The sequence below is a fragment of the Odontesthes bonariensis genome, chromosome 23, assembly GCF_027942865.1.
Source record: "Odontesthes bonariensis isolate fOdoBon6 chromosome 23, fOdoBon6.hap1, whole genome shotgun sequence".
Classification (NCBI taxonomy): Eukaryota; Metazoa; Chordata; class Actinopteri; order Atheriniformes; family Atherinopsidae; genus Odontesthes; species Odontesthes bonariensis.
Window position 1 is genome coordinate 27359038 of NC_134528.1, and position 13225 is coordinate 27372262.

Sequence of the window (13225 nt, forward strand, 5' to 3'; positions counted from 1 at the left end):
AGTTAATTGCAAACCAAGAATTCATAGGAAATGAGATTGTTGTGCCTTTGACACATCCCGACTTATCTTAGTATTTCTCCGGAGACACTGGCTCTGTTGTGAACACCCGAATCTCAGCGTGCTTGAACAGTGTTAAAGAACCTGAACTGTTGACGCCTGAACACCGGTGACGCAATTTAAGCACAGCAGTGAGTAAAAGTCACTGGAAGTCTGTTTTCTCTTCCAAACTGTTGACTTTAGCCTGTGTTTCTTTTGCAAGCCTTTTGATAATCTGATAGTGATAGTTTAACCAATGTCAACGTAACATGGAAAGTACAATTTTACACGATAAACCACAAATATATTCCTGTAACTCCTTAAAGGGTACAATAATATGACTGAAGCTCCATGTATGTTCACATAGTGAAAATAAGGGGGAAAAATCCACTACCTGTCCACACTGCTCCCCTGTGCCAGCTTGTTCTCCACCACTTTGAGAGCGGCCTCCAGAGACGTGCTGGTTTGCTCCAGTCTCTTCTGAGCCAGCACCTCCAGACCGTTCACACCAGCCGGGACTACCCCAGCATTCCCTGCTTGGCCTGATAGTGGCGAGGTGAGTGAGGAAGGGGTTCGCACCGGGGAGGATGGAGCAGCAAAGGGAACATTTTGAACCATGCCAAGATTTGGTCCTGATAAACAAAAAGTAATCATATTACTCAGCATTTAAACTGTTATCAGGAAACATTAAGAGTTAAGGAAGTATTTTCAGAATCAGAATCAGAAAAGGTTTTACTGCCAAGTAATTTTTTACATCACGAGGAATTTGGCCTGGTCTGTTTGGTGCCATAAGAACAAAGAATATAATAATAATACAATAAAGTAATAAATGTAAAAAAAATAAAATATGTACAATATGTTTCTTACTGTTAGGAGAGAAAAAGGTTAACCTCTTGACTTTTACCTGCTGTTGATGTCATGGCCGTGCTGGACTGAGGGATTCTTGATAGAGGCAAAGCAGCAGCCTTCTGTGGACTCTCCGGCCTGGACATGAGCGTTTGTGGGTGTTTCACAGGTTTCAGGCTGGGTGTACACGTCTGGCTGTGAATACTGCCGCTCAGCATCGGGGAGACTGTGTGAATCTGCACACTGGTGAGTTTTGGAATGGCTGTTTGTGCAGTAACTTGTGCTGACGAGATGTTTTTTTGAAGGCTTGTTAGTCTGCTGTTAGGGAGTTGTTTAAGAGGACTGGAGGGTTTTGAGGAAACTGGAGGCTTTGGGCCTTTACCCACTGAGCCAACTCTTTGGAAAGCATTCCCCAGCCTCCGAGCTTCCCCATCATTCACTGCACTGACATCACTGTGTGTGTGGAGGTGGTTGTTATCTCTGTTGGGGGTACTAGCCTCCTCAGGTGTGGAAGCATCCTTGTCTTTGGGTTTGTGCCGTCTTTTCACTGTATCGGACTCTTTCAGATTGAACTCTGGGATATCCAGGCTGTTCGGGGTCTGGAGTGGACCCTCTGATGGAGTCTTAAAGTCAGTGTCTGATGGTGAAACAGCTGCTATCCTGGGTCGCTGTTTGATAGTGAGATTTCCCTCTTCAGCAAAAGGAAGGCACTCCCCAGAACTGTGCTTTGGTGATGCAGAAGCGCTCCTGGATTTTTCACTTTTTCTTGCTTTCTGCTTGTCTTCAAATGTTCCAGCTGTACTTCCACTTCTGTGTCTGTCAGTGTCTCCTTCTGTCCTCTCACTTCCTACCCTCCTTAAGCCTCCCAAACCCAAGGCAGGAACAGGTTTTGAATGTTGTAGAATAATGTGGGTGGGAAATCCATGTGTGTGGGGGGAAGAAGCAGGGCTGTAAACAGGTGAAACAGGGATGGGGGTTGGTGGCATATCTATCCTCCTGGATGGGCTGCTGCTGTTGCTACCTTCTAACCTGGCTGCGATGCTCCTCACACTGCCCACGCTCTCTGTTTCCACTCCTTCCTTCACCTCAGGCACCACTTTTTCGTTCCCCTGTTGACGTGTAGGGCAGCTGCTTACCGAGCTCATTCGCTTAGGTGGCGGTGGTGGTGGACCTTTGTGTCGGGAGCGCACAGCAAAGGACTGACTGCGGATGATGTGTCGTTGGGCTCCTGTGGCGCGCCCTGTCCTGCGTGACAGGGTGGCATAGGATGGCATGGCTACAGAGGAAGCGGAGGCACGGGGATGAGCAGTTTCGTCATCGTCATCAGGCTCTCCGTCAGAATGGGCATAGCGAGTCAAGCTTTGGGTGCGCTTCTTTTGTGACCCCCTCAAGGGTTCATCTGCTGGGATCTGTGCAGGCGGGGGTCTCAGTACAGGGATGGCTCCGGGCAGAGGCTTGGACAGTGTTCGTGGAGCCCCATTGACACCCCCTACCTGAGCCTGCAGGTGACCTAAGGTCTTCTGTGTGGGGGAAGGCTGCGGGGATGGAGACGATGGGGAGGACGGAGGCTGGTGCTGGTGCTGGGGGTGATACAGGTGGTTGGGAGACTGGAGGTGTCTGGCCTTCAGTGGAACTGCTGGATGAGCAAAGCGGGGCATCTTACTGGGGGTTAGTGGGGGAGTTATGGGGGAGAAGGCGAGTTTGTTTGTGGTAGCAGACCAACTCTGGTGCTCGCGCATCTCAGTAGGCATGTGTTTATTTCTTACTCCAGGACTGCCTCTTGCACGCTTGGCCTCCTCTCCTCCACCACTGCCCAGACTCTCCTCAGACCGGCTGGATGCCCTGGCTGAACATGGATTAGCTTGGCGATCCTGAAATTGTCCAGAATTTGAATTTCCAGAATTCCCTGAGCCCCGCGAACGTTTGCTAATGCTCTCTTGACTGACTGACATGGCATCTATTACTGCAGAGGACACGCCCCTGATGCCAAATGCCTCTGATGCCCCTCCTCCCACCTTGCCCATCATGGCACTCTGCAGCTCGGCGCTCAGCTCACTGTCCTGGAAGGAAAGGAGGGTCCTTGGGGTGCGAGGCGAGGGGCAGCAGTTGTTTGGCGGAGCGTCAGAGTGTGTGTGAGCATGAACATTGTGCGTTGGCGAGTGTTCGATGGCCACCAACTCCAGTGCGGCAGGGGGCTTTCGTCTGAGAGTTCCGCCTCCGGCTTTGTGACTACGACAGCGCTGCAGGTCACATAGTCGCTTCACGGCTAACATTAGCTTCTTCTGATGGCCTGAAACATAGACAAATAAGTTATTGCTGATGATTGAACTTGGACGAGAGGTGGAGCAGAGAAAACGAAAGAATCGGTTCAATATTGGTGCAGATGGACCAGTTATTTTCCTAAAATGTGCAAAGCAAAGTGTAGGCCTTGGTTGTGCTTCCCAATGGAGCCTTTAGGTACAAGGTAAACTTGTCAGATCACTCACAAACCAACACAACTGATCTGCAATAAAGTCTGCTTTTATGAATATTTACTGATATCCAGTGTGCACATTCGAAAGGGCTAAAAGTAAACCGTGAACATTTGAATCTTTTGGAGAAGACAGCAGCAGACTTCATAGAAATGGAATCCACTTTCTTACCCAGTTTGGTGATGCCTATCTCCTGCAGGTCCTCCCAGGTGATGTCCTTAATGATAGTGATAGAGTCATAGCCATTGTCACACAATCTCTTCTGGTACTGAGGCAGTCCAATCACACTAAGCCATTCTCCCAGGTTTGACTAAAACAACAAACACACAGCGGCAGAGGTAAAATTGAAAAGGAGATTTTCAGAGTATTACAATAAATCCAAGAAAGATGTGCAACATGCGAGTGGGATGTCAGAAAGGATTTCTCACAGGAATGTAATCGGGTAGCCACTCAGGGATGCTCAGCTTGCCAATCTCCATTGAGATCTTCTTTCTGTGGCCCGGTTTAGTCACTCCGATAGCTGTGAGATCCTGAAGTGCAATACACATGAAGAAAGAATGTAAAATTGCAGCTTAAAGCGTGCAGTATTTTAAGGTGTTCTTAAAGTTTTAAGTCTAATATTAACTGCTGTCTCAAATGTGTTTGGCATTAAAGCTAGCACACCTCAGGGGTCATCCTGCTGATAGTGGGTACGTCATATCCTGCTTTGATGAAGTTTGAAGTGTACTGCTCCAACTGGAACTCACACAACCACTGGTAGATGGCTTCAGAGTCCTAAATACAAACAAGGGCATGGATTCTGAAACCCCTTAGATATAAACACACTCAAACTTGCAAAACCCCACTAGTTTTTAACTAACCTTGCCCTCCAGAAGCTGTTCTGGTCTGAAAAAGCCTTTCTGATGAGTGCTGTTGAACTGCCGACGGGAACCACCTAAAGAACACACATAATTAATCCTATGGGATGACCTTTTCTCCATTTTTTTGTCAGAGATTGGAGGTAAAGAGAAGACAAGGGAAGAAAAACAACACGCCCAAAGACAGATCAAAGACTTAAAAGTAAGCAGTGTATTGCATGTGTCAAATCCGAAAATGCTAAAAGAGATCAGTTTGCATTAGGAAGGTCATGTTGCATCAGTCTAATCCAAGCAGCCGTCTGAGAGAGCGGTGTTGTTAGGCCTCTTCAGGTGAGTGAAAAAGGCTTATCGACCTGATCTCAGTACACTCCTGACTTATCTCCCACATTTTACCACTGATCTCAGAGGAATGCAACTTGCCTCCCATTTTCTCCATCTTTGTCTGTTTGCCCTGAGGGCCAGGCTTTCAGGTTTAATCACTCCCCACTTCTCTTTCTGTGTTTCTGTCTTTTAGCCGTCAGGCTATCACTAAATCACTAAACTTTTACCGGTCAGGATCCAGGATGCCGGTTTATAATAATCTTTATTTGTACGGCAACACTCTCAACATACAAAGAAACACAACAGTTTTAGAGTAAGTGATGGAGGAGATCATTCATAGCTTCAACAAAGTGGTTGTAAATCTGAATAAGTTGCAGACTTTAAAACATCCATCACCTTCTGTTTCTTTTTCTTCGGCTGGGCCCACATATGAGTCCCTCTGGCTTCTCAACTTGGAAATTTGTCCAGAAAAAAAAAAAAAAAAATACTAAAATCTCCTTTCAATCAGATTTCTGAATAATAAAAAAAAGTCTGTCACATTTCCTCCTTTACTTTTTATTTGACCTCTTTTTAGAGCTTTCATTTGCACTCCATTGTCGAGGTGATTGGGAGCCTAGGTCTCCCATGGGAGTAAGTAGCACCTAGAGAGGTATTTAGCCTCAGGCTCCAACAACATCAACTTTGCTTTGAAAAGCTCCCTGCTTTTCACAAAGCTCGACAAAAGAAGACAAGAAAATGTGTGTGTGCAAATATTTTCTTTGTTACTGAATATCAGAAATTTGAAAAAAAAAAACACAACAACAAAGTAAATGTTTGTTCTTTTCCATAGCCAAAACTGTTGGAGCATCAGATCAGCCCTGTTCCATCAGGAGCATTTTCCCTGTTCATCTCTCATTTGCTTTTAAATTCTGCACAAACAACAGTGTGAGTCCTCAGTCGTCTCTACAGCCACATCACTTCCTAAAATAATACTCAATGTGAGCATCAAATATCCGGTCAAATCAGAAAGCAGCCTCTTACCCTTCTGGAGGAATGAGAGCAGCAAAGCTCCTGATGTCTGGCACTTCATCTTTCTTTCTGCTTATCCCTCACACAGCTCAGACACTTCTTTCAGTTTATTCAACTGCTCACTTCTTTTTCTGTCTTCTGCTCTCTTTCTTCGTCACTTAGCAGATACGTTTTGCTCCCTCTGCTTCTGTCTATGTCTCCTCCCTCCGATTCCTCCCTCCCACTCCACATTTCTCATCCCCAACTTCAGTCATTCTTCCCATTCAGCCCCAGGTCACCAGAGATCAAAAGTGACACCTTGCATTTAGAGAGTTCTAAGAACTCCCCCAACACGAGCAAACCCCAGTGATTTTACTCCCACCTGAAAGCACAACAAATTTACGGGATGGTGGTTTTATTGGTTTCAGTAGCCAGGTGAGGTAAGCCTTTTTTCTCTTTCTCATTTCCTTTCAGACTGACAGTAATAATAGCTCACTGTGCAGAACAAAAGCACATTCCTGAGGTAGAGGACAGCACAGTTAAGCTGGAGACACTACAATCTTGAAATCTTGCATTGAAAGGATGAAGATAAATATCAGGGTTCCTGTGTCAGAGATTTCAAGACTGAAGTTGGGAAATTTCGAGTGCTTGTTTAAAAAAGTCACAATTTAAAATGAAAAACTAAAAAGAAGAGCAATACTTGATTGTAGATTAAAGTCAAATAATTGAGGGTAAGGGCTAAACATCTACAGCACTGCAAAAGTCTTGAGTCGCCAGAAAAATTACAATTCTAACAAGCTTGAAAGTCAATATCTGCTATGAGCACATTTATCCTTCAACACAGCCTGAGCTCTCTTTGACAAGTTTTTAACTAAAGGGTCATTGATGGTGACAATCTGTCAAGCTGTTAGCCTGGGAATTCCCATGCTGCTTCGCGCTCGATTTCATTCTCACTGCAAAGTCAGCCTGGAAACCACCGCCCTTATTTTTGCCTGAGTTTGGGAACCAATCACAGAACGGGGAGGGGGGGCAGCAAGACGATGACGACGTCTATGCGCTACACCGAAGCGTGTAGAGTGTTAATCCACCATGGCAGCGGACACAACGTTACCGTTCGATGCAGCCTTAGAAAGTGTTTCGGAGTAGATTCACCCTAGGGTCATTTGAACCGTGACATCCAGCCAAGTAGCCCACCCGCAGTTTTTCCAATATTGGCTGAACATCAGCTGAGTTACTGAGTTATCCCGAATAGCTTAGTACAAGCGCTAATGGAACCTGGCAGTATCTCCAAAATTACCACACTAAAATCACATGCCATGACACCAAACTTCTACAGTAGTACAAATATGGTCTGTACTCACAAAACGATGCATTTGGAAGTTTATACATAGTCCAGGAGTTTATTATTATCAACACAAGCCTAATAGCTTCTCTGCTGCTAAAGCTGCGTCTACGTCACTTCCTTGATCTGGGAGCTTCAATGTAAGATGAGGGTTGATCTACTACTGTAGACAACAAAGCAAGGCTGCTCAATTTCTCCATTGATAAAATAAATTCACAACACTACAACATAAAAATTCATGTAGAATATAGCATATACTTTGTTGTCTACAGTAGTAGATCAACCCTCATCTTACATTGAAGCTCCCAGATCAAGGAAGTGACGTCGATGCAGCTTTAGCAGCAGAGAAGCTATAAGGCTTGTGTTGATAATAATAAACTCCTGGACTATTTTCAAACTTCCAAATGCATCGTTTTGTGAGTACAGACCATATTTGTACTACTGTAGAAGTTTGGTGTCATGGCATGTGATTTTAGTATGGTAATTTTGGAGATACTGCCAGGGTCCATTAGCGCTTGTACTAAGCTATTCGAGATAACTCAGTAACTCGGCTGATGTTCAGCCAATATCGGAAAAACTTGGCTGGATGTCACGGTTCAAATGACCCTAGGGTGAATCTACTCCGAACCATCACTTTAAGTAGCTTAGAGCGCAAGTTTACTTTTATTTTACTTTTTTTTCTTCTTCTTCCTCGTCGAATTTCTGTCGTCATCTGGTATAAGTGATACAATTGGCTATGAATCGCACGCAAACCAGCATGGGAAGAACCAGACGCCATTTGATAGACATTCGTAGCGCCCAATAAACGGCTCTAGGCATTTCGGAAACCACGCCTCAAATACGAGAAAATGCACACCTAGTTCCCAGACCACCATCTCATCGAGATTGTGGACGCGTCAGCCAGGCTATCAAGCTGTGTCATCTTTGGTAGAATTTTTAGATGCCACTAAGGCAAAATATAAAGAAATAAGGGTTGGACCAGGAGTCTCGCTCAGCAGCGTAGAGTGGAAACAGATAACTCCTCAAGGTGCAAAGTCCAACACTGATCAGGAAATCTTACTTTATGAAGAAATTCAAATCCAAAAACCACTTTTCATGAGAAAAAAAAATATTTTACGAGGATAAAACTGTAACCGTCTCAGTCAGAAAAGTCACAAATCTACAATGGAAGTTTATATCACATTTTTGTACATCGAATATGACTAAAATCATAAAATTTATAAAGTTATTCATCCTTTGTGACATCAAAGACCTCCTGAACCAGAAAAGGAGGGCGTTCCAGAATGGGGATGGAGAAAGGCGGAGGAGTGTACAACAGGAGCTTAAAAAGACACTATGTCGAACTAAGGTGGAGTACAAGAAAAAGGTAGAGAAACAGCTGGAGAACAATAACACCAAGGAGGTGTGGAGGGGCATGAGGACCATCACTGGATACAGACTGAAGAACTCTCAGTCTATGGAAAGTGATGTGGACAGAGCCAACACTTTCAACCAATATTACAACAGATTTGATAATGTGGCTTTTTCCATCTCTGCTGCTGCTCCCTCCACCCCCACCACTACAGCGGTTTCCTCTATACCGCTTCCACTGCCCTGCTGTACTTCCACCTCAATGGCAACCCGCATCGCTCCGCCTCCCTGCACCTCCACCTCTACGGCAGCTTCCACCACCAGGCATCCTGAGCACAGCTGCATCTCCACATCTGTGGCTGCTCCCACCGCCTGGCCTCCTCAGTCCAGCTGCACCTCCACCTCTGCAGCAACTCCCACCACTAGCCCTCCTCTGTCCAGCTGCACCCCCACCCCCATCTCTATGATTGATAGCAACATCACTCCTGTCGCCATCCCTCCGCTACAACCTCTGTGTTTAACTATAGAGGAGGTTGGAGCTGAGCTCAGGAGACTTAAGTCAGGGAGGGCTGCAGGCCCAGATGGAGTCTGTTCAAGGCTTCTGAGGGACTGTGCTGGTCAACTAGCAGTCCCTCTTCAGAGGCTCTTCAATATGAGCCTTCAGATGGAAAAAGTCCCGGTGCTGTGGAAAACTTCTTGTCTCATACCAGTGCCCAAATTAGGGCAACTGGTGGGGCTGAATGACTACAGACCAGTGGCTTTGACATCTCATATAATGAAGACCTTGGAGAGACTCCTTGTTTGTTGCATAAGATTGCAGGTTGCTGAGGCTCTTGACAGCCTCCAGTTTGCCTACCATAAACACATAGGAGTGGAAGACGCGATTCTGCACAAGTTGCATCAGGCATATGCTTATCTGGATGTGCCTGGTTCATATGTGAGAATCATGTTCTTTGACTGCTCCAGTGCCTTCAACATCATACGGCCTCCCATACTGAAAGACAAGCTTCTAGGTATGGGTATGGCCCCCTCCCTGACATAATGGATTATAGACTATTTGTCTGCCAGACCACAGTATGTCAGGATGGGGAGATGTGTTTCTGGAACACTGGAATGCAGTACTGGGGCTCCACAGGGTAGTGTTTTGGTTCCTTTTCTTTTCACCCTGTACACATCTGACGTCATGTACAACTCAGAGTCCTGCCACATACAGAAGTATTCTGATGATATGGCTGTTGTGGCATGTGTGTGCGGTGGACAGGAGAAGGAGTACAGGGATCTTGTGGAGTCCTTCTATGGCTGGACCAAAAAGAACTGTTTGCTCCTGAACTCTACCAAGACCAAAGAGCTGGTGGTGGACTTCAGGAGATCTAAACTCCATACCAGTCAGTCTGAATTGATGGAGGAGGGATAGAGAATGTTCAGACCTGCAAATACCTGGGGGTGGTCTGGATAATAAAGTGAAGTGGTCAACATGGAAGCAGTGTACAGGAGGGGCCAGAGCCGTCTCTTCTTCCTGAGACGGCTCAGGTCCTTCAATGTCTGTAGTGACATGATGTGCATGTTTTATGTAGGCGCCTGGACATACTGGCAAAAAAGGCTGGTTCTGTTGTCGGTAGAAGGCTAGAGCCTCTCAGTGCTGTGGTGGAGCAATGGATGAGAAGGAAATTAGATTCTGTTTTGGAGAACAATAAACATCCTCTCATCAGCATCCTGGCAGGACAGAGGAGCAGCTGCAGTGGGAGGCTGCAGGACTGAGAGGTTCAGGAGGTCCTTTGTCCCCACAGCCATAAGGCTTTTTAACAGTGACTGCTGACATGTTCTTCTCAAATTTATTTATTTAGTCATTTATTATTCTCATTATTATTATTATTAGTAGTAGTAGTAGTAGTAGTAGTATTATTGTTGTTGTTGATGTACAATCATTGTAAATATTTATAATTTTTTTGAGCTACTTGACTAATTTGAATTTCCCCCATTGGGGGATGAATAAAGTATTTTTCTATTCTTTTCTATTCTATTCTATTCTATTCTATTCTATAAAGTTAGAGTAATCTACCAACACGTGAGAGGTTTATGTGTCTAATACATGGTGTGAAGGATCTTGAGGTTTTAGCTTCTTAACTCCTTTTCCATGAAAAGAGCTGAGGTGTTATCATTAATCTGTTAGCAGGAGGACACCAACATTACCGAGCTGAATTTCATGACACTTGGTGCGTATTTGAAGATGGAAAAAGAACCCCTTACAGTTTGACATTTTCTCATTAGACTACAGGAATTAATTGAAATCAGTTGAATAATGAACAGTGCGACTAAATGGTGTAGTGTGATGAGCACAGCAGGGAGTTTCACTCAAACTGCCGAATCAAACAGAATTGAGCTCAACAAATACATGGGGGGGGGGGCTGATCACAGCCTACAAACACATAAGTACATAACAACATACGTTGATCTCCTACACAACCATGTAACTGTAACAACATTGAATTATTCTCACTGAGCGCTTTTTTCACCAAATGCACCACCTATTCGATCAAGAGACTTTATCTGGAAAAATGCGGAGAGAAGATCTACCATCAGAGTTGACAGAATTGTTATCAGACAGGAAACGTGTCATTCTGTGACAAACCTGTGGATCCGTCCCCGTGTTTGCTTTGTTCTGCTCCTGTATTGTGGACATGATCCCCCGTTTCACCAGCAGAGGGAGCCAGCTGCACACACAAAACACGAGGAGGCTCAGCGATGAAAGCCTCTGAATCACTCCAATTATCAAACAATTCTTCTATTTCTTTGTTTGTAATTCATGTGCCTCCTCCCTACAGGTAAATAGATCTCCTATATTCTTTCATCAAGCAAAATGTATAGAGATGATCTGATTAAGAATACGCTAATTCCTCTTTCTGAAGTGATACCTTGTCCGCATTGTGGCGATTGTGAGTTCCGTTCTGTTTGTGGCTGCTCTCTGAACTCTGGCCGCTGCCGGCGCTGCGGCTGCTGCCCATACTGCTGGTGCTGCCGACACTGTTCCTGTCACCTGAGGACAGAGAAAGAGCAACAAAACACTGAGAAACTGCAGACTAAAAGGACACTTTGAGAGAATTTAAGAACTGGGAAATCAAGAGAGAGGAGGCCAGGTTGTAGGTTAAAATGTGTTGTCCAGTGTTGTACACTGCAAAATAAATCTAAAAAATGTGGGGGGGAAATCATTATCACGTCCTTCTTTGTCGAGGATTAGTTTGCCATTTTGTAAATAAACTTTCTTGCCTTCTTGTCAGCGGTGTGAGAATATCAGTTTCAATCTCATGTTTGTACCTGAGCCCTCGAAACAATACCTTAGCTTAGCATGAAAGCTCCTGAATTATATATCCACAACTACGAGGTTGATAATACAAAACACCATAATCCTCCGGTTCCTCTCTAGTGGAACACATAACAGCATTTAAAGCTCTGTGAAACTGACGTTTCCTGCTGAAATGTGCCCACAGAGTCTTTCGTGAACACAGACTGAAGCTGCTGACGTTCTACCAAAGAATCAGATGTCACCAGACACAATGTTTTTACACTGATGATGAAAAAACCTAATTTTTCTTTTCTCCTCAGTTCCAAACAGTTAAGGAATGTTGTTAAAGGAACATGCTGCCTCCACTTTTTTGACACGCGTTGCTGCTATCCACTTCATAATTGGTGCATATTTTTTCCAAAATTAGTCAAATTTTGCAGTTTCAACACTATATTATACATTCAACATAAGCTAATTGTACAGTAAGGTTTAGATTAATTAAATTCTGTATCATTACATTTACATTCTAGAGTTGCCATATTTTTTGGAAACAGGGTTGTGATTAGTGAGCTTTAATGCTGAGCTAAGCTCATTAACACCTGCTTCTAGTTCTGTCATTGACAGACGGAGACATGGAATAGATGTCCGTCCTCTCGTCTTAGACCAAGTGCATGATTCAGAGTATCTCTATGTGCGGATTTATATACGACTGACTTCATTGTGCAGGTTTCCTGCAAAAATAGACACAAGCAGGTCAGATTTCACACAGGTGTCAGAAATAAAATGCATGCTGCTCACTTACCGTCGTGTCCCGCTGCAAGAAAACGACGGTTACGGCTTAACAGGTTGTCGGGGTTGTGGGTAGCAGGGGAGCAAAGAATTTGCAGCATGGACTTTGGGATATGAAGGGATAAAAATGGGAATATACTTCCTTTAAGAGGTCTGCTTTATTAGAATGACAGACTGGTGGTGGTTTAAGGGTTCACACAGGGTTGGGGTTTAGGTGGTGGGGGGTGTCGGGGTGGTTGGTGTTTGGGGCCACACACTCTTACCAGCGGGAGAGCTCCTGAGGACCCAAATATCCTGAGGGGGGCTAGCAGGGCTAGCGGGGGCTGAGATCTGACTGCCCAGTGGAGCACCTAACAAACACACACACTTTAGACACACACTCACTGTACTCCCTGCAAACTGCAGGGCTGGGACTGGATCTATTAAGCTGGCACAGAGCACCAGGGGAGAGATCGAGGGGGTAGATTGGTATCAGGATGCTGTGTGGGAGGGAAATGGGATCACAGGCCCCTGGACAGAGAAAACAGTCAGCGGCCTCCATAGAAACAAGACAACCAGAGTGACGGACACACAAAACAACTAGAAACAATGTGGTTGTCCTGTTGATGGGATTTGGTCATATTCTGCAGCATTGTTTCATGGTCCTTTTATGTCTGTTATTGTTGCGTTGCATCTTTCTGGAGTCATTTTACATTTACTCTTTGTAACCTTTTTTTCATCCGTTGCTTTGCTTCTCTGTGTAGCTGTTTTGTAGATTTGTGGTTTTGTCATTTTTACACGTCTTTGTTGTTGTTTTGTGGCAGTAGGTGTTTTGCTTCTTTTTGTGGCTCTTTCTTTATGCCTGTTTTTGCACCTCTTGCTGTCATTTTACATCTCTCTGCAGTTCTTTTGCTTCTCTTTGTAGTTCTCTAGCACCTGCTTACACTCATTTGTCTCTCGTTGTGGC

At 44.7% G+C, this 13225-nt stretch overlaps 1 protein-coding gene across 8 annotated transcripts in view; it reads right to left on the reverse strand.

Moving 5' to 3' along the window:
* LOC142374078 (caskin-2-like) overlaps positions 1-13225 on the reverse strand; it is a 75116-nt gene that overhangs the window by 4045 nt on the left and 57846 nt on the right. For 6 of the 8 annotated variants that reach the window (XM_075457594.1, XM_075457592.1, XM_075457589.1 and 3 more), the window contains 9 exons: positions 12543-12629; positions 11123-11244; positions 10840-10921; positions 4214-4287; positions 4017-4127; positions 3782-3883; positions 3525-3663; positions 941-3172; positions 431-668 (listed from right to left, as the gene is read on the reverse strand). In XM_075457594.1, coding sequence (XP_075313709.1) covers positions 431-668; positions 941-3172; positions 3525-3663; positions 3782-3883; positions 4017-4127; positions 4214-4287; positions 10840-10921; positions 11123-11244; positions 12543-12629 — 3187 coding nt within the window. The remainder of the gene's footprint in view (positions 1-430; positions 669-940; positions 3173-3524; positions 3664-3781; positions 3884-4016; positions 4128-4213; positions 4288-10839; positions 10922-11122; positions 11245-12542; positions 12630-13225) is intronic. The other 2 variants (XM_075457595.1, XM_075457593.1) reach the window with 1 other exon arrangement.